The following is a 24,924-nucleotide window of genomic DNA, read 5'->3' as shown; positions in this document are numbered from 1 at the left end:
CACGCATGCACACGTAATAAGAAAGAGGGTGTTTAAGAATTATCGACAGTGAGGAATTTGCCTCGAGTTAGAAATTATTCCCCCGCCCCCCAAAACACTACTACTGCCCGTACACACACCGTCTCCACTTCATCAGTCTGATTTGACTCAGTCTGGGAGCGAGCTGTGGGCACCACAGGTCAGGAGATGCCCTGGATGGCATGCCTTTTGCTGAGAGGTTTACCAAAGGTAGAGACTCCCAACAAAGGTGTAATGGATCAGCCAGGCAGTCCATATTTAGTTTCAGAAGGGGAGGTAGGTTATAGAATAATGTATCAAGAAAGCAAACGCAAGAGGCTGAAGGTCAGAAGAGTGGGCAGATCTAAGTGGACAGTAAAACTCAACACGTGGCCCGAGCTATGAGCTGGAGGTGCCCTATGAATGGATGATCGGAGTGGCTCCTTGGGAATTGGCAATGCTTGGCACTAAGGAGGGAGAATGGGAGCAGGAAATTCTCCACAGGTTACTTGGAAGTGCTGTTGGAGACCAAATACCCAGCACTCTAAGGTATTACTGTGGAAATAGATCTCTCATGTTTATGTTTACTTTGGTTCCCTGCTGGGGCCCAGCCTCAGGGTATTTGTTTAGTTTTGTTTTTCATTCAGTGTTTTTGTTTTTGTTTTTGTTTTTCCCTTTGGTCAGTGGAATCATGTAAGTTTCAACCATCATTCCCATGTTTCTATTTTTGTTTTTAGTTATGTTCTCTTATTTTCTCCATAGTGTCCCAAAGTTTACTCAAGACCACCCAGGAACCTCTTCCCAAAGATGCTGTTAAACGTACGTTGTCATTCACTGGAGGGGGCTGGGGGGGAGGACATAATACAATGCACGGCTGGATTATAACTCCAGCATCATCACCTTCTTTGCATGGTTTTGTGTGTCTCCATCACCTGTCTTTCAATAAAATGTTTATTTCCGTTGCTTTGCTTTGTAATTATGTCCAGTTTTGCCAGACAACTTCAGATGCCAGGCTAAGAGCATTGACTAAACTTCTATTTCTGATCTTTTTTTTTTTCAATTTAATGTGGTTCTATTATGTATCGTATATATAATATTACTGTGTTTTAGTTGGCATCACTGTTTTATTTCCTAAAGCTGTCAAGATGCCACAGTTTAACGAGAGGCCACATATGTGTAAGTGACTCGTATCCCAGAAAAATACATAATATGCATGCATTGTACTAACTCCATAGACTAATGTGTATGCACAGGCTTCAGCTGTGTGTTGTTAAGACACACGTGAAGCCTTAGGAAGTGAAAGAGCACCTCTAGATTTCCTAACCACCTCTTCTTCCTCTCCCTGAATGCACACTCCTGGGACAGAAGTGCCCAACTTCGGGTTTTATCATAAGGTTGTAGAAGAAGATTCATCTGAAGAAATCTTGCATCAACCAATCTTAGAATGTCTTTGTTTTGTGATGATTCCACTTGGCGTTATCAGTCTAGCTTGGTTTTAAAATGTGGTGTTAAACACACAAATATTTATTTTAAAATGTGGATTATATCCAAAAATAGATTAATGCATTGTTAGGTTAGGGGTGACACACACACACACACACACACGCTATTGAAGCTTATAGTTGTTGGAAAAAGAGATACATTTTCAGTTGTAGTTCAGGTATATAATGAAAATTAGCATTTATTTATCTTATCCTAAAAAAAAAAAAAAAAAAAAACTGGTCTCCAAATCGATCTTTCTAAAAAAAAAAAATAAGTGGAACCTGGGTGGCTCAGTTGGTTGAGTGTCCCGACTTTTGATTTCTGCTCAGGTCATGACCTCATGAGTCGTGAGATTGAGCCTCATGCTGGGCTCCACACTCAGCAAGCAGCATGCTTCTCTCCTTTTCCCTCCACCTCTGCTCCTCTGTGCATGTGCACGTGCTCACACTCTCTCTCTCTCTAAAATAAAAAAATCTTGGGGGCGCCTGGGTAGCACAGTCAATTAAGCATCTGCTTTCGGCTCAAGTCATGATCCCAGGGTCCTGGGATCAAGCCCCGCGTCGGGCTCCCTGCTCAGCATAGAGTCTACTTCTCCTTCTCCCTCTCCCTCTGCCCCTGCTCCTGTTCTCTCTCTCTCTCTCAAATAAATAAATAAAATCTTTAAAATAAATAAATCTTTAAAAAAATCTTTAAAAGATAAATAAAATTTAAAAAGATAAATAATAGAGAATTATGTAATTTACAAACAATTTCATCACCAACCATAGTTTTTTTTAATGGCCACCATAAGATTCAAATTCATTCACTTTATATATAACTTTTGAAGGATGTGGGGGGTTTATTACTACAATCAACGTATTTCCCGTGATCGTGACAAAGCATTTTTTTTCTAACAACATCAAAAGTATGACAAGTGAGTAGACTTAGAGGACCAGAGAAAACTGGGTATTACACTGTAGGATTAATAATATATTGATCTTCGTGGCAGGCTGCAGTTTACCAGCCATTTTCACGGATCATTTATTTTTCTCAGGAGCACTTTGTGGGAATTTTCTTCATATCCTTTATACGTAGGAGAAAATGAGGCCATGAGAGCCGTCAAACGTGTCAGGACCAGCTTTGAAACATAAATGATATTGTGGCTATGCACTGCACTCCACACAGCCAAGGATTTGATTCTGTTTTTTAGGTTAGAAAACTTACATTTAAAGTTCAGAGTGCATTTTAAGAATATAGAAAATAGAAAGAAGAAGAAAACTAAAAACTTTTTTTCTAAATGCAGTGAATATGGCATGCCTCAATAAATATCTTTTCCCCCCTTTATAAAAAAAAATTCATTTTATATCATTTTAACATGTAAAAGAATTATATTTTTCCATTCTTACTAATTAACGGAAATGAGCATTATTTGATAAATTTATTTTCATGAGGGGCTCGGGTGGCTCAGTTGAGTAAGTGTCTGACTCTTGATTTCAGCTGAGGTTGTGATCTCACTGTTGTGAGATCGAGCCCCACATTGGGCTCTGTGCTCTCTCTCCCTCTGCCCGCACATGCGTGTGCTCGCTCTCTCTCAAATAAATAAAATCTTTTAAGAAATATATAAATTTGGGCGCCTGGGTGGCTCAGTTGGTTAAGCGACTGCCTTCGGCTCAGGTCATGATCCTGGAGTCCCGGGATCGGGTCCCGCATCAGGCTCCCTGCTCTGCGGGGAGTCTGCTTCTCCCTCTGACCCTCCCCCCTCTCATGCTCTATCTCATTCTCTCTCTCAAATAAATAAATAAAATCTTTAAAAAAAGAAAAGAAATATATAAATTTCTTTTTTATCTTCGTGAAGTTCTTGTGTCCTCAGCTCTCCCAAAGATACCTTGAAAATCTCATAATTTTCTCTTCTGCAGTAATATTCTCCCACTACTTGTAGTGTATTTGGGATCATGACACCTTTCCATGACACGCAGGAGGGTGAAGTAATTTTGGCAGCTCTATTTTCTTGTCTACCTACAGAGACTATTCATCACAACAAGTGTAGGGTTCTTCAGTGCTAGTACAAACAGACTAGAGAAAGCATATAATTTCTAGTTATTTATAGCCTGTGCAGCGATGCTATCTTATTTTTAGCAAAGTTACACGTTTGAATTAAAGAAGTCACATCATCTGGAGGTCAAATGCAGATAGCAGAATGTAGTCAGAGAAGTGAGCCCAACAAGAAGGTGAACAAGCCCATTTGATTTGGCAAGCTGGGCTTGCATGTGGCTCTTTCACGAACCTAGGGTTTCACTGGAAGGTCTGTCTTCACCAAAGTGGTTGATTTTATGGGTTTCTCAGTTTGAGTTGCTTCTAGTCAAATAATAAATATGAATGGGATAGAAAAAGCTCCGCAGTTAAACTACTGTTAACATTGCACATGTGGAGAAAATCTGTGATGGTGTACGTTATAAATACAATCATTTTCCTGTAAAAACATATTATAATCTTATTTCTGGATTTTAAATCCTTGTCATAAAAACCAATTTTAATTATTGCAATTTGAAGGAACACTGATTTGTTATTGTTGTTGTTGTTGTAGATAAGAATCTAAACCACAGATAAAAAAGAGAGAAATAGGCTAAGAGCTTTCATTTTACTCATAAACTTGTGGATTTGAAAGCTTTATAAAATATTTTTCCTGTTTAAGAATAAAGTATCTGATGAGACCAGAGTTGTTTCTGACATTAATTTGGTGTCTGCCCATTTGTGTTTGTGAGCAACAATTAATCTTAGATTATTAATAGGTAAATATTTATTGATTAGTTTATGTTTCAAATATGAGAGAATGATTTTTTTTCCTAGCATTCTCCCTATCAGATTGCATCTCAAAAGGCAAACCGACTGACTCCTTAATGGCATTTAATGTGACACAGAGCATCATGCCAGGATTTAGTCAGCTGACTGCACCAAAGGGTCTGGCCAAAGAGAACAACAAATGACCCATTTTTGGCTCTCTTGTAGCGAGTTGTGACACAGACAATACCTAAACCAAGGCCTCTCAACCTTGACACCACTGAAGTCTGGGACTAAATGGTTCATTCTTGCAGTTGCTGTCCTATGTATGGAGGATGTTTAGCATCTTCTCTAGTTTCTACCCACAAGATACCACCCCAACTATGATAACTTCAGCTGTCTCCAGACTTCGCCACATTGTGTCCCGAGGCAGGGAGGGGCAAAATCATCCCTTCCCCCCGCCCCCCAGCTGTTGAGAGTCTCTGATCTAGACTAGGTAAGCCCACATCTGATTCAAAGATATAACTAGGCTGGTGTAAACAAGCAGACTTCCCGTGAACTTGAGGGCCTGTGGATGTGTTGAATGTCAGAAGCCTGTAGTTCTTGACAGATGTTAATGAATTTGTTAGACCACCATCCTAGCTCTCAGTGTGTACGAGGTAAGGTAGAAATTGCTGTGCTGAATGTAGGGTAGTTAGAGGCCTCATAGTCTTTCTACTCTAATATGAGCACTACTAGGGAAACAAACTAAACCAGCAAACCCCTGGGTTGGAAGTACATGGTTCCCCCAGGCACCACCCCCCTCCTCCTCTGTCTGTTTCACAGAATCCCAGCATATGCTAGAGAACGGCCATCTGTAGCGATGCCACATGGCCTTGCCACACAGATCCCTTGGCATCTAGGGTGTACCTTGGGATCATGTTTATGGCCTTAGGGTCTCTGCAAAGGCTAGATCTGGCCTCATGCAGGATCCAGAAGGGGAAAAGATTGTTTTTTACTCATATCACAATGGTCGAGATAGAACAGACTAATGCACTTCCAGAGAATATCAAAATAATGAGGACATACCAAATCAGGCCAAATCACCATCCCCAAGTTCTAAGGCCACTGCCTGAGAGGCTCATAATTTGCAAACTCACTGTGCAGCCTTTGAATGGAATGTGCCACCTTCACCCCAGAGTTGTTATATCCTGTTTCTAACACCCGGGCATTCAGTCTTTGGCCAGACTTGAACCATTGTTCTCAATCACACTGTACTTGTTCTTCTGATTGTGAAATAGCAAATATTAGTTCCCATTAGCACATTCTTGAATACAAATGGAAGTATGATATTTTTATAAGACTGCCAAGCATTATTAATAGTAATTAAAATCATTAAAAAGATGGGGGAGTGCATTAAATTACATGTCACATCAGTGGCAGTAAAATCTGTTAGACTGACACTTAGTAGAAGCCACATCTTTGGTATCGAGAATGATCAGAATGAAAATGGCTTTTTCCTCCAAGCTATCATAGGGACAAATCCCTAAAATGGACAGGAATTGATTTGCTCAGCAAACCAGCATTAAAAAAAAAAGACTCATTTATTCAGAACAATAAAAAATGCTCATTATATATGTGCTCTGTTCTTCAGCTATTTCCAAAGAAGTGTAAGTAGATAGTTTAATAAAAGGTTTGGCGAAAATTTTCCATAAAAGACCAGAGAGTGGATATTTTAGGTTTTGCGGGCCGTATGGTCTGTTACACATACTCAACTTGGAATCATAGCGTGAAAGCAGCTACAGACAATAGGTAAACAAATACAGCTATGCTCAAAAAATATATATAGATACATTTACCAAAAGAAGACCAGTATGTCAGCCTCTGATTTAATAAAGCTATCACTTCTGAGCTCAGGATGTGCTGGTGCTAAGCTGGGTATTTGGGACACCAGCCAAGTAGATCTGGTTCCCTGCTTCCAATAACTTGACAGTTTTATTGATGAGATGGGACCCAGGCGTGTGATAGGACTAAGTAACAATATAAAGTAAAATATACAAGTGTAGGGAAAGACTGGTGTGGAAGGCCAGAGCAAAATGAAATTGGTTTTATCCTTAAGACTTCCACAGAGGTTAACAGCTCTGTCTGGCTTTTCCTGCTACAATTTCTTTGAAAGTAGATAATATTGCAGATTCAGACTTTTTGAACTCCTCTGTTGAGTGTTGAGCAACTCTGACGGGTCATCTGTTTATGACCCACCATTTATGAAGCTGAGAATAGCTCCCAACACCTGGACAGGAAACAGTAACAGAAGGGTGAGATGGTTCTGGAGGCCAGTTACAACTGCTGTTGCCTCCCATGTGGTTTTTAGATTCAGACTTGAAGTTGCTCTTAAATTTGGGTGCATGGCGCTAAATTGCAGAGAGAGATTAATAAAAATGACGCCAGCATTCATTCTTTGACGCTCCTTTCACATAGACAAAATTCCCACATCTAGGACATGTCCGTAAGACATAAAAAAGAAACGTGGCTCGGCTAAAGTAAACACAGCTTAGATTACACTTTTATTACCTTATGTCCACACGATGCATTGACAGTCTAACTATGATCCCCTGACTATAGAGCCTAAAGCAAGGGTGCGGTGGGGGGAGAAGGGCCTTTGTTCTTTTTTCTTTTCTGTTTTTAGAGAGTCTGGACCCATATTTAAGGGTCACACTCTGTTTTCACATTACAAGTGGCTCTTCTCGCCTGGACTTGGTGGATGCGATAAATATTTGAGTTCAGTGCCTGGTAGGGATTTTAGTTACTTTGGAATTAGAGAAATGGAAAGGCTTTTTTCTTCTCGTTAACGTCAGGGTGGCCATCTGCAAGCTCTACCTTGTTTCCAGATTGAATTTTCACCTAAAATCTTTCTTTATAGGTTTATATTTCACCTATCTGCGAATGATCCTCATTGCCACCTCAAATATAAACCACAGCCATTTCAAGCCGCCCTGTTACCGGCTCTGTGTTAAATAGCAGTGTTGATGATAAAGCAATGACTGGTATACGTCTTAATTTACTTTCGTCTTCCCTTGTCAGTGCTGTAGAGATAAACTGCCTTTCTCCTGACGAAAGGAGACGAACCAGATTTTCGTTAGAATCTAACATTAGTATATTGACCCAATGCCATTCACGGGCCTCTGTTTGGGGAAGCATTCTGCCTCATCGCCTGGTGTGGATAGTCAGTTTCTGTTTGAAGGTGGGGTTACAGCTCCTTTTGCATCCTGAGCCCTCCTTGACTATAAAAACGTATCTCCTCAAGATTGAGGAAACAAGCGAGTATCAAAATGATAGGGGCAATTCTTCATGATGTCTGTAGTGTTTCGACTCCATATAGTCTCTGCCTGGCATGAAATGGAATACTATGTAGTGATGATACAGTCGAAACTGAAATGAACTAAAAATGTGGCCTAAGTTTTGATTTATTGGCTGAATTTGATCATGTCTGTGATACAGAGGTCCTCCAAAGAGGCAAGGGGAGCGATTTCCACTGCATTCTGAAGATAATACCAGTTTTCACTTTGTTTTGAAGTAACTTTCCTAAAAATTAATGAAGTTTTCTCAGGGGACATGCTGGAAGCGACATGTTTCACTGGCATCATGTCGCCACTGATGGTGGATGTATTTTGTTACGGGAACATTGGGGGCAGCACCAGGGTTCATTAATAAACTGAAAGCAATGGGGCGCCTGGGTGGCTCAGTCGGTTAAGCATCCGACTCTTGATTTCAGCTCAGGTCATGATCTCAGGGTTGTGAGAGCGAGCCCCACACTGCGGGGCTCTGTGCTGGGTGTGGAACCTGCTTAGGATTCTATGTCTTCCTCTGCCCCTGCCCCCCACCCCCCACACGGGCTGGCTCGCTCTCTCTCCCCCCCCCAAAATATGAAATAAATAAATAAATAAAATAAACTGAAAGAAAATGTGTACACACACCCCCTCCATCCACCAAAAAAGAAAAAGAGAGCTCTGATAGGCACTAAGAGAGATTGCAATGTGAAGTGGAAATGTTGTGAGATACATTGGTGCAAAATTACTAAAACTGAAATGAACTCACACACCTGTGAAAAGAATTTCTATCTTAGTATCTGATTACCTTTGCAATGAGAGAAAGAAGCCAATCTGTGATTCATCTTATGTCTGGAGGGAGGGGGGAAGAGCCTTCCATGAGAACCCCTCACCCTCTGCTGCTTTGTCCCTCAGCAGACAGTGACCCTCCGAAAGCATTCCGTCACATCTTTCCCCTCCTCAAAACAATTCGCATTGGCTCCTCACAGCCCTTACCTGATCCGTCCCCACCTTTCCTTTCTGCCTCTCGCGCTTCTCTCTCCCTTGCTCCTTCAGCTCTGGCCACACTGACCTTGCTTGTCCTAGAATTTTCCAGGCACACTCACCTATTAGGGCCTTTGTGCTAGTTTCTGCGTCTCCCAGCAGCATTCCTCCAGCAGGTGACAGGGAAGTGGGGCTTCAGCTCTTTATCTACACACACCTTCTCAGTTAGACCCAGGCTGGCCTTTCACCCACCCCCGGCTCCCTTTCCCCACACTCCTGACTCTTCCCAGCCCTGTTCTAGTTTTCTTTTTCTCCATAATACAAATCACATTCTAACAATGTGACTTATTTTTATCTGGGGTTTTTTTTTTGTTTTTTTTTTTTGAGGTAATTGTTTCTCTCACTAGAATATAATTCCATAAGAACAGCAGTCTTTGTTTTGCTCGTTGGTTTTTCCCGTATGTCTCACATTCAGTATGGGTGGTAATATTTGTTAAACAGAGGAATAAAGGAATGAACAAACACACTCAAGGTGGCATGGTCTACATCCGAGCTGCTGTCTCAGCTTTTCAGATAGCTCTGACCGCCCAGGGTTGCCAAAAAAAAAAGCAAGGATGAAGCTTCTATGGAAAGTATTAGTCATCTAGAATGCACTGAATTTTTGGAACCAGAGTGTTTACCTTGAGGCAGTAATGTGCTGTGAGCTGGAACTGCTTTTCTGTAGCATTTGTTTTTGCTTGGTATTACATTTAGATACCCATTCTTGATATTAAGGTATATCCTACCATATTTTACCAGGCTGTTAATGAGACTAAGAAAATCAATATGAAGGTCATTTGAAAAGTTAAAAGCCCATGCGTAGATGATGGCAGGCTGCTAATGATGTGGCAGCTAGAGGTTAAAACCCAGAGCTAAAGGTGTTTAACCCTGAATGTTTAGTCTAGTTTTCTGCAAAAGGGGAATATATCCAGCGAGCTTGCTTGCAGAAGGCACAGATGAGCCCGTCTGAGCAGGGGCCAAAGGCTAAAAGATCATCCAGCTTCGCGCTCTGTGGGATCTCTCACATGACCCCTGTCTCATAACCCTACTTCTGCTGAAATGTTGGGTTGAGGTCATTTGCAAGATAGCATTCAGGGCAGGAACAGCTGTTGGATAGAAAATAGTTCGACAGATATCATAGCGAAGCATGTTTTTTGCCAATTCATGTTGTTCATTAACAAAAGCAAATACTTTCCGGTGCCCCAGACATATCGATGGATTACCTCTTTTCTGCTCTAAATATTAACTTTATAAGCCTTTTCATAGTTTACCTAATCCTAAATTCAGACGTATTTGTGGGTCAGAGATCTGAGGAATTAGGTTAAATGCACAATAAATGTAATGGAGTAATTTTTCCTTCCCCCCACACATTAAGTGAGGACACGTGGAAAGTGCCTCATGCAATAGAGGCTAATCAGTGCAGGCTGTTACTATTTGGCCAACTTGGAAATGTGAGCTGAGATCACAGTTTCTAAGGAGCCTCAGAGGTCTCTGGACAGGGTGAACTAACTGCTGTATGGTAGCTTAAAAAAACACAAAGTAAGCCCTCGTAAGGCCAGTTTGTTTCTACTTTCTCCATTGTGAAAATGACCTGTGCTTTAAATGACCTGCAATAAACAGCTTCCCATTCCTGTGCACCTTGGAACATTACCTGTCCGTTCCTTGAGCCACTCTTTTCCCAAAGGAAGCACCTTGAAAGGGCAGGGACAAAGGGCACAGGTTTCCTGTCCCTGCCCCTGCCCCCTGTCCTCGTTATCATGCGTCTGGCCTACCCTGGACTTCATCACAAACCAACAGCTGTTCCTGGTGTGATCATGTCTTTGGGATGTGGGGATATTAGAGAAACAGAAGCCGAGCTCTATGTGCAAACTCCTCCTTAAAATGTTCTCCCCTTCCCCCTACCAGCTGCAGGGTAGTGATAATGAAATATTAAATTCATTTTCAGATATCAAGATGTACCATCATTCTTCTGTCCTTGACTGGACAGTGATCTGGTTTGCTGGTTGGTAGGAATACAGGAGAATTTCACTCAGGCTAATTGAGATGGAGTGTTAGTGTGAATGGCTAAAATGCTTGAATTAAAGATTAAAAGAAAGACAGCTTCCTTTAAAGTCTTCAGCGAGAGGCAATAACAAGGGCCGCTTACAGGGATTTACTCGAAGAGAAATACAGGATTAGATGGAATAAATCAATAATACAGTATTTGTATTTATTTCCACGTGCCTAAAAAGGTTTAATACTTGAAATATTCTTAATCCTATTAAATATACCTTGCATGCTCATTTCTCTAATATTCTTTTATTCCTAATATTACAAAGCTACATTTTAACATAAGTTAATGAGATTCTACTGACTCAGATTTCAGTGTTTATCTCCTTTCCATAAAACAATAGACAGTGTTTGCAAATCGTAAGAATTGGAGAAAACCATACAATTTGCCAGCCGTAAAAGTTGGGTGGAGAACTTTCCTACTTATATAGTAACTTCTGTAATTCCAGTTTTAAAAGAGGGTGCTGTGTTATGGTTATAACACTTAACAGCCAGCCAGCTATCTTGATCAGTGAAAAGAACCCCAAACATTCACACATTTTCATTTATTCAAAGTGGAAAATATGGTCTGCCTAATTCTGTCATCCTGCCGGATTGTACTGTGCCAAAAGAACTTTAACGTGTTCGTGTTTAAGCTGTACCCACAAAGATGAAAAAACAATTAAAGCCACAGGAAACAAATTAAAAATGCTAAACATCACTTCCATTTCAAGTGGGGAACATTGATGAAGTTAAATATACTTGCATATTGATTTGCTTAAATTTATGCAGAAAAACACTTGCCTGTGGTTTTCTTTTAAAAAAAAAAAAAAGGTTTTAAGTTGAAAATTACTTCTCAGTCTTAAAAATTCAGGACTCCTTTTCAATCATTTGTGGACCTTTTATAGGGGTTATACCAAAGATCTTTTAGAAAAATATATGTTCTTTTTCCTGTAGGTGGTACCTCATGGTCCTTTGTGTAATTCATTTTCACTGGATGCGAAATAAGAGTAGCTCATTTTTTCTATGGTTTGCATAAGCTCTAAGATTTGAATGACATGTGATAAGCGAAGGGAGAGAGAAGAGCACTAAGGACGTATATACCACCTTAATGCATGGGGTCGCATTTCATTTTCCCCGTGCACCGAGGATGCTGGCTGAGAGATGAGGAAACGGGCACAAACTCATGTGACCTGCCCTGGGTCACAGATAGTCTAAGAAAGACTAAAAACAAGGTGTGCCTCATTGCAAAGCTTATTCTCCTTTTCCCCTTTCACTGCTCCCTCATCTACTTCATCTACCACACAGAAGATGGGGGCAGATGCTTTTTAATCTCTAATGCCCTGTGCCAGTCCCACACCTGTGGACTCACAATCCCCTGGTGGAGGCAGAGGGCTGAACACACAAGTATTTTGAAAAATAACCCCAGGCATACGCCCCACCTCCTTCCTTCCGCTTGAAAGCACCCTCTGTGTGGATACCTACACTACTCTTATTTTTTTAAAAAATTATTATTACATAGTGATGAAAGAAGAAGGGAAGAATTCTGAGCAAATATTTCGCTTAAAAATTAAAGACCTTAATTATGTAACAAAAAAGCGTCTGGTTTTGGTTGAAATCTTGAAGCCTTTGGACTGTGAAGATTCCAGGGTTTTTTTCTCAAAGCACGTATAAGAGACATTTATCTTAGAATTTCTTTTCACGGGGCGCCTGGGTGGCTCAGTCAGTTAAGCATCCCAGGGCCCTAGGATCGAGTCCCGCATCAGCCTCCTTGCTCAGCGGGGAGTCTGCTTCTCCCTCTCCCTTTGCCCCTCCCCCTGCTTGTGCTTGCTCTCTCTGGCAAATAAATAAAATTAAATTAAAAAAATTTTGTTTCAAAATGATTTAGCCACAAATACTTCTCATTTAAGTCCTCTTTGGGATATCATATCTCAAAGATGGTAGTCAATAATTAGATAAAAATCAGTGAAGAAAAATACTTAGAACTTTGGTGATATTTGAGTAATCTTTTGAATAAAATACTTAAGTTGATTTGACCTGAAAGCATAGTGAAAACACCTAATTTCACTGTTTTGGTTGAACATACTCTATTCTTTAAATCAAAATCTTTTTTTCCTTTTTTTTTTTTCTTGTAAGCTCATAAATGCTTTGAATTCCCACTAATCATTACTAATCTTTTGGAAAACTGCTTGTATAGGGCATTACAATTCACTCGGCTCATGAGTTAAAATATTTTTGTTTTATAGTACGCTTTTCAGTTTTATGGATATTTATGTTTCCACATAATTTAGCAGTATATGCTGCAAGTCAGTCGCATTGCTTAGCAGTTTTAGTTGAATTCAAAATAGAAATCACTTCCTTTTTGACAGCTAGTATAATGAATCGGCTGACTGTTGTCAAATTTTGTGAAGGCAGAAGGGTCCTTTTGAATCCAGAGAGAGATTCAGAAATGCATTTATTGACGTTTACGGGGTTTGGGATAGTGTTTCAACCACTTTGTCACAAAAGATAGCTTTGAAATCCAGCTATCGGAAATACGTGGTGTAGAATTTACCTTTACTCTGTGGTGTGGTTATTCTGCAGTACACCGATTCTGAGATTTCTTCGGTGTCTGTAGGAATCATAAGGTGCAATATTGATAACGTATTTTACTTTGAAGTGTATTACAAAAGTTAATTTAGCAAGCATAGGGATCTGGGACAAAATGTCTGTATTAAACACGGGCTGGTTTTGCTCTGTGCATGCCTGTTTTGCAAAGAATTTTAAATGTACCACTATAATCGCAGAATGGGCTGTTTTATAGATTTTCCTTCACCCTATACTGAAAGGGGTGAAACATTTGTACTGTGCTGGGAAATGTCTCACGGTGTTCTCTTCAACAGCATTAACTTCTTGTATGTGCTTCCCTACTAAATTCTTTGTTCTGTAGTAAACGGAAAATATGGCTTTCTTTGAAATGATTGGACCTTCTGTTTCTCTTCTCAAACCTTCTTCTTTCTACTTTCTAGTTCCTACCACGGCAGCCAGCACCCCTGACGCCGTCGACAAGTATCTTGAGACACCTGGAGATGAGAATGAACATGCCCATTTCCAGAAAGCCAAAGAGAGGCTGGAGGCCAAGCATCGCGAGCGAATGTCCCAGGTAAAGTGACTTTTCTGTCCTTCAGTTTACAATAAAGGGGAAATCTGGACTTGGCCTCTGCCTTGAAGTCTCCCTGGGGGTTCTGTGGCTGATGAATGCCTAGGGGCAGGAGGGGTCTGTAATTTTAGCCAGATCTTTAAAGACATAAAGTCTTAGTTTTAAATGTTTGCTCTAAGGGTACCAGTTTCAGGTTTTTAGAATCCTCCTTGAGCATGCCACCTAGGAGAGATGCAGTCACACTAAGTATAGCAGGATTTCATAAGCACAGATTAAATTATGTCTGCAACATTCTCTCTGGTTTTATTACTTTGTGTATACTTAGCCCTGTAACCATGCTGTTGTAAATTAAAATCCCTTAAAATGATCTGTAGTAAAGATGAATTTTTTTTATTAGATGCCAAAGTATTATAACTTTGAACCTCACACTTCTTGCAAAGCTAATTCATAGAGCCATAGGAACTTAAAAGCAATGTGAACCATAATGATCTTTTGCCATCTTGTTTCATAAATGATCAATAATGCAACAGTGGTTCAAGACTGTGGCTTCCCACTCTAGAACAAAGCAATATAAGAAACACAAGAGATGGCATTTGGAACTAGAAGCTTTCTTGCTCTTGGTGCAGTGCTCTTCTCACTACATTGTTTGGCAAACCCTGGCTTGTTTGCTTGTTTTTTAGCAGATTCTTTATGAAACAAATTGGAAAATTTTTTTAAAACCTGACTAATTTATATCTAATAATATCAATTACAGTTTCTGATATGTCATACCAGTTGCTGGATATTGTATTTATTACAGATAAATATTAATTTTAGCCCTTTCTCAGATTATTCATTCATTCATTCATTCATCATTCATTCAACAAATATGTATCAGCACTTCCTTGTCAATTACTGCCTAACTTGAAGCCTACAATTCAGAGTGAAAAAAAAAAAAATAGGAAAAGTCAGATTTAAGGAAACATAAATGAGTGAATGAGGAAATCTCTCAGGTCAAAGTCAACCATTCCCTTTTTTGGTGTTAATATTTTATAGTAAATATCAGAAGGTATTACTAATTTTGGCAATATTTAGCACAAATACTTAAAAGCTTTCATAATAGACATTAAATAGGATTCATGAATGAGTCTGCCATATATTTTCTAAGATCACAGGAAGTCTTTAGAAGAGTGCATTAATTATGGGCTTTAATTTTCTGTATTTTCTGGTGTTTTGACATTTGAGGCCTTACTAACTCTAGGGAGACTGCCCCTCCCACGGTTCGCCAATTCCTAGAGGTAGCAAATGGCTAGCCTTCGGGCACACCTTTCATAATCAAACCAGCCTCTCCAAAGCCCATTTCCCCCGGATACCTTCTTCATCTTGCTCTTACACTCTGACCCACTCTCCACCTGCCCACTTTAAGGCTAGGCACCAGACATCTAGGGACAGACCCTATACCCTTATACCAAAATTGTTCAAACCAGCCAAATCTAAGCCTGCTTCACCTGCTTACCATGACTCGCCCACTCCTTCCCAAGGAAGCCACAGACTCCTGGCTACATTTTCCCCTCACTTCCTCTGCCTCCTGACCCACCCTGGTGCTTCTCCGCCTTCCTTCCCTCAGTGGCATTGCATGGCGTCTCCTCTTGGGAACTGTGTGTGAGTAATAATCTTTTCAATGGCATCTGTCTCCTGATCTGTTGACCTCACTATACTTGAATATAATAAAACCTATATTTTATTTACTTATTTTAATAAAATCTGTATTTTAAAGCAACTGCTTAATGTATCTAGAAAGACACAACACAATTACTTTCTTTTTTTTAAGACGAGTGACCATGATGCTTGGATTTATTTTGGAATAGTAACAAGGGAGGGGAAAAAGAGTTAAAATACTTTGGCTCTGGAATATAATGTGCAATTATAGTTGTTGGCCATGATGAGAACCTAAAAGCAAGTTGAACTAGGAAGCTAGGTAGAGTGGAATAGTGAGGTTTCACCTGAAGGCAGTTCTTCTAGAAAACAGGATTTTTCATTAGGAAAAACACTGTTAAGAAAGCAGTTGAGTTGTATTTATTGCCCCCGAAATGGCATCTTTTAAACTTAAATCCTATCTCACTGTTTGCTTCTGAAGCTTTCAGAGCCTTCTCACTGGCCTCAAATTTCATTTCAGGGTCAATGAAGTCCAAAAAACGAATAATAAAAAAAGATAAACACTGAAAGCTCCCCTTGGCATCTCCAGTGCCAAGTAACTTATTAGTGACTTTTTGTTATACATGTCAGTTTCAGATATTCTAGATCTTTCCTGGAATAGTAACTTAGTTTTAGTTTAGCACATCTATTTAACCATATAAATTTTTATGGAATTTCTTCATCTTTTAGTTATTAACTATATCTGACCTAACTTAAGAGATGCAATCTCATTCCAGTGGTCACAGGAAAGAGAGACGCCTGAGATTAACACTTACCTTCATAATCAGTGGTACTGAATTCTGTTTGCCTTTGAACTTGCCTGCCTGCCTCTCAAATGTCTATTAGTATTAGTTGTCATTTTCTCTACAGGAAACAGCCAAGTCTTTGAAGAGCCATAAATCTGATGATACTGATACTTTTGTTCATTCAGTGGGAAATTGCTTTACAAGAATATATGGAGCAACCTGAGAATTTTAATTTATTTTTATTGTAATTTTTGTTACTATTTGTTTTCTTATGAATACAGAGATTTGGGGGGGTTGGTATTTGGGGTATTTTGGTATTTGGTTGTTGGGCATCATAACTAAACTTGTAGATTTCTGTTGCCATATGTTCTGAATAGTATCTAGCAAATAGAAGATTCTGAAAAGTTTATAAATGTTTTTATATATTTATATATCCTATAATAATTATAAATACTACTTATGGACTTAGCGGTTTTAATATATACTTAAAATGAAATTCTTCAAAATGAAATTTGACCTTTCTCTGAATTTATTATTTTTAAGATAAGCATCGATATCTTAGGAATAGTCCTTTTCCTGTCACCAAATACAAGGAAACTTAGCTCACCTATTGAATTTACCATTGAACAATTTTATATAATTATATATATAATTTATCTATACTTATATGTATATATAACATTATATATCTATATATAAATTTATATATTATATATAACTAGATATATTTATATAATTATATAGTTATATAAGAATATAATTTATATAAATCACATATATATAATATATATGTAATTTTTATATTTTATAATGGCAAATTGGGCCATAGATGATAAAAACATGGTCCTTAGAGCCACAAAGATCTTGGTTTATATCCTTCTCCATTTTTTTTTTCCTCCATGACCTTGAGCAGTTGACTTAATCTGGTCCATAAAATGGAGATCACCATAACTAATCCCACAGATTTTATAAAGCACTTATTTACGTAGCAGATCTGCAGTAATGTTACCTAGTATTGGGACACCTCAGTGGTAGCCATTGTTCAGAGAGATGTTGAGCCTACGGTGTGTGTTTATCTTGCATTACATAGGCCTAGGGTGATGGTATCAGTGAATTGTTTTATTTGTGAGGGTATAGGATATTGTTACATTGCTCTGAAAATCAAATTCAATTTCATTGTTTATTTTCAATTTATTAACCAGATAAATCTCTCTAATTATTCCATGTATTTCCCTAGCTCAAAGTTTACAGGCCAGGTTCTGAATGTGCAAGGTGGGATGGTAAAAATGTAAAGATATGCAGGAAATCAGTTTTCACATTCCAGTAAGACATTTGGCTTCTCAAACTAATTTTGAGATTCCTTGCCTGAAGAGTTCATGGTAGAGTACTGCCACTGTGAACATTCTCAAAGCAGGAAATTGAAATATTTTTATTGCAAGCTGCAAGCCTTATCTCATCCATAAAGCAAAGGTAATCTTCAGTAGCCCCCTCCCTACAGGTGCCCTTCATTAACTCTTAGAGACTCCGAAGCATCCAGGACAGTATGTTTCTTTTCTTTTGTATTCTGTTCTTATTCATAGCAGTGGGGCATTTGTTCTAATTTTGTTGTGACCTTTTTAAGTTATTTTTTTTACATGTTCTTCAAGTATAGTAGAAAATTCACTCCATTCTATTTTCTCCATAATTTCATAAAAAGAACACTAGGAAGCTAGTCTTATATCATATACAGCAAATTAATGCTAGATAATAAAATACCTAAATAAAAACCCACACAGTGATTTGATGTTTTATCTCCTAGAAATTCTCTATCAGTAGTTTTTTATCCAAGTCTCTCTCTCTTTTTTTATCTTGAAGGATGTCAGAAAAATCCATTCCTTAGGGATAAATACCCATAAATAACAGGCTCTTGTAGTACAGAAATCAGGTTCTTTCATGCTTTGTATGTCTGCAAAGTATGAAAGTACACATCTGTCAGCAGACGGTTCTGTTGCTTACTTGATCTTCTACTCTTTATTTCGCCTGGCTCAGTTATGAGTTGCACTTAAAAAACCTCTGCCTGACAGCGAGTAGTACACTTGAAAAGGAAACGCAGCCGTAGGTGGTTAAGAATCTAGTATCATTTCACTTCAACAACATGTAGAGCTGCAGACCTCTCCTCTTGGCATTCAGGCCAATGAATGAACCTCTCTCAGGGTAGTCCTGGGTCAACTTCAAGGACGAGATGAGGAAGCTTTCTTTCCCTATCAAACAGATTAGCCTGGTTACTAAATTAGCATTACTTGCCAAAAATGCGTTTTGCTACGTCCGGAACATTATAATGTGTACTGTCTTGGAATTTCTGGAGATACTTCGGATATTCTTTGCTGTTCATGATGGGGGTTGGTGAGCAAAAGGCCCTCACTACCCATCAGTGGCTCTGAGGAATTCTGACAATGGAGGCCTTCTCTTCCTTCCTCCATCGTGTACTTCTTTTTGGTAGTGTGTTCGTGACATGTGTGCACATGCATAAAATGTTCATGCCTTCCCCTGCTTTACTGTTTGAAATTTTATAACTTGCTTTCACAGAAGAATAAAACTAACGCACTCAATTTAATGGTGGAAATCCTTGTTCAAGAAATATATACACACACACACACACACACCTTTTATGAATCGTTGACATCTGTGCACATCAAACAAAATGACTTTCAGCCATTTCTGAGGAAAAGAGAAAAAGACCATCTGTGTTTCAAAGGGCCATGTTCCTTCAGTAAACGTGATCATTTATGTTTAATATACTGCTACGATAGATGATCTACATCTTAGCTGGAGGTCAAATAAATTGTTCTGAGATAGGACTGGAATGGGATCATTTTTTGAAAACATTCAAAATGTCAAGTTCAGAAAGAAAATAATGTCTAATTAAATATAAGTTGGAAAAAAAAGAACTGATGATTTTAAATTCAAATGTTTTCTCATTTTGTAGGTCATGCGAGAATGGGAAGAGGCAGAACGACAAGCAAAGAACTTGCCTAAAGCCGACAAGAAAGCAGTTATTCAGGTAAAACCCAGGCCACTTCTCCACCCAGCAGTGCAGGCCTTACACATTTTCCAGCATCTCTGGAGGATTGTTTGTATTCCCATCAATTTGGACTATTGCTCATCATTGTCCAGTAATTCAGTTTCTTAAACCTTTCCTTGTATTTGCTTTTAATTAGCTCAAGTCATAATTCATTTCCATAAAACTCTTATTGTTACTTGCCGTCTGCTTTTTATCAATCATATATCATTTTAATGGCCAAAATCTGTTGCTGATGCTTCCCTTGACAAAAATTACACCATGATTAGAATTTGTAACAGGAACTCCTCTCAAAAACTACCTCCGAGGAAACTGTGATTCTCCTGGTCATTTCCTGAAATTAAAGTACTTTGAGTAAAAGAGGAATTTTTTTTTTTTTATTTGCAACAGAATTCAGAGTCTTAAGAGCACAGAAATTTATCCTGTGTTACGGTTAGTCAAATCCGGCTTCAGGGACCATACAAAATAATGATTTACGGTGAGAAATCAGGTTTGGGGATGGGGTACTGGATAAGGGAGGAAGCCCATAAAACATGCTGAATTAGTCAAAATGTGGGCATGACCATAAATCTTTGAGTGAAATGAAATACGTTGCCCCTCTGGAAACACTTGGATTTGCTGCCCTATCCCGCTTGCTCCGTCCCAGACTGACGTGTGCGTGTGTTTGCAATGGCAGCACTTCCAGGAGAAGGTGGAGTCTCTGGAGCAGGAAGCAGCCAATGAGAGGCAGCAACTGGTGGAGACGCACATGGCCCGAGTGGAAGCCATGCTCAATGACCGCCGCCGCCTGGCTCTGGAGAATTACATCACTGCCCTGCAGGCCGTCCCTCCTCGGGTAGGTCTCCCAACTGCCTTCAGGGCACCGCACACACGGGAGGCCTGGGGGCCCTGGGGACCCTGGGGACTCTGGGGACCGAAGGCCACGAGAAAGAACGTGACAAGTGTTGTGAGCACCTCAGTTCACCTTGTCCTGGAGGTTATGTTGTGGGGTCACGGGGTAGCTGCCTGCACAGGGTCATCTCAGCGCTGTAGAACTCACACCCTTCCACAGAGCGGTCAGACCTCCCAAGCCAAGTCAGGCTTCCCAAGTGACTCACTGAGCAACACCTGACCCAAGTTGACATGGCTGGGGCGGTGACATTTCATGGGCCAGCTGAACTCAGGGAACCACAAAAGCTGGCAAGATTCTTATAAATAACCAAGCCTTGCTTCCTCATCTCATGACCTGTAACCGAGTGTCATGAAGAGTTGGGATTTGGCCGAGTTGTGAGGATTTTTAAAGTCCTAACAGGAGCTAGACCTCAAGTTTCCTGCTCAGAGCAGCATCCATAGTCTCCGAGGGGAAGCCCGAGTCAGTCGTGGTGTCAGCTTATGTCAGGAGGCGTCAGGAGGCTTATTTGAGGTTTTCAGCAATATATGCGCAGAAAGGCTTACCAAGCAATGCAGGTACATCTCCTCAATGAGGCTTCATGGGAGAGCTTACTTTCGACATAAGAAACATTCTGTGCATTATGTCTGTTTGTTCTATCTGTTACTGAGTAAGAGACATTAAAGTCTCTGACATTTTCTCATGTGATGCTATCAGGTTTTGCTTTTTGTATTTTGAGGCTTTGTTTTTAGGTGCATAAACATTGAGAGTTGTTACGTCCTCCTTCACCCTCCCCTTCTCATTACGAAATGCCCTTCTTCTCCCAGGTAATATATTTTGCTCTGAAATTACTGTATCTAATATTAAAGCTATTTCAGCTTTATTTTGATTAATGTCATCATAGCATATCATTTTTCCATCCTTGTACTTTTATTTAACCTAAATGTCTTTATATTTGATGTGCATTTCTTGTAGGCAGCATATAGTTGGATCTTGCCTTTTAGTTGAGAAGAATACTTCTTGAAGTTATTGATACAGTTATACCTAAATCTGTCATCTTGCTGTGTTTCCTATTTGTCCCATATGTTCTTTGTCCCCTTTTCCTCTTTTTCTTTTTCTTTTTTTTTTTTTTTTTTTGCCAAATTTGGACTAAAAGAACGTTTTTTGTTATTTTCTTTTGTAGGGTCTTGAGCTGTAACTCATTATTTTGTTATTTTACTATTTGCCTTAGGGTTTTAGAAAATATTTCTAACAGTTCACAATATTATACCAGTACAAATGATATTATGCCATTTCAGGTACATTAGAAGAACCTCATACTCAAATTCTTTCATTTCCTTTTTCCCAATCTTTAGGCTGTTGTTGTCATACTTTTTCCATACTACATTATTGTTAATTTTCTTTTAAATGGAAAGTTATCTTTTAAAGAGTTTTACATCATAAGAAGAACATTTACCATTTCTGGTGCTCTTTATTCCTTGCATAGATCCATCTGGAATTATTTTCCTTCTACCCAGAGGACTTCCTGTAAAATTTTTTTTAATGCATGTAGATTGGTAAAGAATTCTTTTGCTTGAGTGTATCTGAAAAGATCTTTATTTCACCTTTGTTTTTGATAGACATTTTTGCTGGGTATAGAATTTTAGGATGAAGTTTTCTTCTTCAGCCATTTTAATGATATTCCATTGTCTTACTTGCATTGTTTCCCACAAGAATAGTTATATCCTTTGTCTCTGTAAATAATATATCTTTTTTATTATATTTTTTTCAGGGAGAGGGGGAAGTGGGCAAAGGGAGAGAGAGACTCTTAAGCAGACTCCACACCCAGTACAGAGCCTGAGATCATGACCCTGAGATCATGACCTGAGTGGAAATCAAGGGTCAGATGCTTAACCAACTGAGCCTCCCAGGCACCCTTATCTTTTTTTTTTTTTTTTTTAATCTGGCTGCTCTGAAGATTTTCTCTTTATCACCAGTTTTGAGTAATTTGATTATGATGTGCCATGGGGATTTCAATCAGCCGTTAACCCCATCTGGCTATTTTTCATCTCGAACATTTCATATCTAGAAGTTTAGTCTGGTTTTTGTTTGTTATTTTTATATATTCCATTTCTTAAGTTTTTGAACCTGTGGAATGTATTATATATAGTAACCTGTAATATCTTTGGTTGCCACCTCTAACATCTGTGTCAGCTTTGGGTCGATTTGATTGATTTTTTTTTCATTATATGTGATATTTCCCTTCATCATTTCATACCTAGTAATTTTTTATTGGCCATCAGACATTGTGAAGTTTACCTTGAGTGCTGGGTACTTTTATATACCTCTATTCTTGAGCTTGGTTCTGCAATGTTGTTAAATTACTCAGAAACAGTTTGAGCCTTTCGGGTTTTGCTTTTAAGACTTGTTAGGTTGAGGGGCGCCTGGGTGGCTCAGTTGGTTAAGCAACTGCCTTCGGCTCAGGTCATGATCCTGGAGTCCCGGGATCGAGTCCCGCATCGGGCTCCCTGCTCAGCAGGGAGTCTGCTTCTCCCTCTGACCCTCACCCCTCTCATGCTCTCTCTCTCATTCTCTCTCTCAAATAAATAAATAAAATCTTTAAAAAAAAGACTTGTTAGGTTGGGATCAGAGCAGTTATCAGCTTATGGCTCCTTCTTCTCCAATATGGAGGTTAGGATTCTCCTGAGTAATCCGCCATGAGTACTGTTTTCCCATCTGGATGGTGGGAACAGGTGCTATTCCTGACCTGTGTGAACACCAGGCACTGTTGCCTCTAATCCATTTGGATGGTTTCTTCCCCCCGGCCTCGGTTGGGTTCTTTTACTTGCATGCCCTGATCATTACTCAGCTACTTTCTCAAGGGGCATTGCATGCAAATCTGGGCAACTCTGTCCTCCCAGCACTGTCCTGCAATTACTGGCTGCCTTCGTCCTTCTAGACTCACTCACCTACCTTAACTGTGGGGTCCACCAGGCTCCAGCTGGTCCTGCACATGGAGTGACAGCTTGGAAATGCATGGCAACAAGCTTGAGGAGTCGGAGAGCTCATATCATTCGTTTCCCTTTTCACAGCATTCACTACCTGCCACCTGATGTCTAATATCTTTTAGAAACATAGTTCTGTCTATTCTGGTTGTTACAGGCTGTCCGGTAAATCTGGTTCTCATTACTCCATCTTGGCTGAAAGGAGCAGTCTACATATATTATGGAACAAAACCAAATAGCCACCCACTTACACTGATGCCCCTTATTTTGATTCTTTTTCTGCTGATGTTACAGCACAGAAAGCTCTGAGGAACCCTAAAAGAGCTTCCGGTACTCTTATACAGATGGTGAGACAGGATTGACCCTGTTCCACCATTGACATCACTGAGATCGAGTGTCTGGTTCAGGGTGACACCGCTACCCTGGTTAACGGACAGGGTGGAGCTCCGAATCACAGCTGACCACCACAGTGCCCTCTTACTAGACCACGCTTCCTCTCTGAACAAAAAGCTTTTGAAAAAGAATATCACATTAGCATTTTCATTTTCTAGTCAGAAAAAAAAAATCTCTGTCCTAGCACTGTTCAGTAAAATTCTGTTTACATGCATTTGGAGAAGTCCCTTGACTCCTTGGTCCTCTTTTTATAGAAGACTCAGTTTTGGGGTCAGAGCCATTGGGATCCTTAGCCAAGGCAGGGCAGGGGGGTGGGTGTTGAGACAAGAATCTTAATTGCTGACATTTAGTGGAGTGTTCCAGCCAAAAGTCCAATCTCCAAAGGAGGGTCTTTGCTATGTGGACATTGATAGAGCTAAATATAAGATGAGGACTGAATGGAGTCCTTAACAAATGCACCTTTCAGAAGTTTCAGTTCCGCCCAATCTGCCATCACAAGAAAGACAGTGATGAGAAGAATATTTGCCAAAGCTTCCTGTGTTACCAGGGGGGATCATTTCAGACTGGTCATAATCGTGCTTGTTCTGGGCCTGTCGATCTCTTCCTGTAGAATTAAACATCATGTTTATTTGAAATAAAAATTAAAGACTGGATTAGGGAGAACTGTTTTACTGTCCAAAAAAATCAGGGGCACCTGGGTGGCTCAGTCAGTGAAGCATCTGCCTTTGGGTCAGGTCATGATCCCAGGGTTCTAAGATGGAGTCCCACGTTGGGCTCCCTGCTTCTCCCTCTCCCCCTCCCCTTGCTCGTGTTCTCTCTCTCTCCCTCCCTGCCCCCCTTCTCTCTTTCACTCTCTCAAAAAAATAAAATCTTAAAAAAAAATCGGATTGTTGTTGACTGATCCAAGAAGCCTGTTGAATTCTTACCTAGACATGCGTAAAACTTTCCCATGTAATAAAAACTGGGGCTGGATAGTCACAGGCCTACAATCTTGGCATTACCTGCCATTTCTGTTAAGTTAATGAGTTTTATTTAAATTTTATTTTGAGTGTTTAATGCATAGCTTGATACGGCACTTAGCTCTGTACTTTGGAAAAATGCAAGAAAATTCTAAGTCCCTTTTTAAGAACTTTTCTGTATTGCTGTTGAAAGACAAATCAAAAAATAAATAAATAAATAAGGGGTGTGCCCGTTACTGTCTGAGGAACGTCATGTCTTATATTGGAGCCATAAATAAATTTTTCTGAGATCTTCATCATACTTAACACAGTGCCTAGAAAATATGAAATATTCAGTAAATGTTAGCTGAATATAAGGAAATTAATTAGTCAAAGTTTTCTTTTCCTGTGGATTCTACAGCTGAGAGCACCTTCAAAATAATTATCCCATTAACGCTGACCATATTCCACCAGTCCCAGCCTTTGCCACATGGGAATCTGAAACAACATGGATTGTTTCCATGGTCTCTCT

At 39.5% G+C, this 24,924-nt stretch overlaps 1 protein-coding gene across 4 annotated transcripts in view; it reads left to right on the top strand.

Moving 5' to 3' along the window:
- APP (amyloid beta precursor protein) overlaps positions 1–24,924 on the top strand; it is a 258,633-nt gene that overhangs the window by 158,615 nt on the left and 75,094 nt on the right. For 2 of the 4 annotated variants that reach the window (XM_035017530.1, XM_035017529.1), the window contains exons 8-11: positions 760–816; positions 13,601–13,734; positions 19,117–19,191; positions 19,886–20,044. In XM_035017530.1, the coding sequence (XP_034873421.1) occupies positions 760–816; positions 13,601–13,734; positions 19,117–19,191; positions 19,886–20,044 (425 nt within the window). The remainder of the gene's footprint in view (positions 1–759; positions 817–13,600; positions 13,735–19,116; positions 19,192–19,885; positions 20,045–24,924) is intronic. The other 2 variants (XM_035017531.1, XM_035017532.1) reach the window with 1 other exon arrangement.

The sequence above is a fragment of the Mirounga leonina genome, unplaced genomic scaffold (assembly GCF_011800145.1).
Source record: "Mirounga leonina isolate KUSES-001 unplaced genomic scaffold, KU_Mleo_1.0 Mir_172, whole genome shotgun sequence".
In the NCBI taxonomy this organism is placed as follows: domain Eukaryota; kingdom Metazoa; phylum Chordata; class Mammalia; order Carnivora; family Phocidae; genus Mirounga; species Mirounga leonina.
The sequence above is the reverse complement of the archived record's forward strand: the minus strand, read 5'-3'. Positions and strand labels throughout refer to the sequence as shown.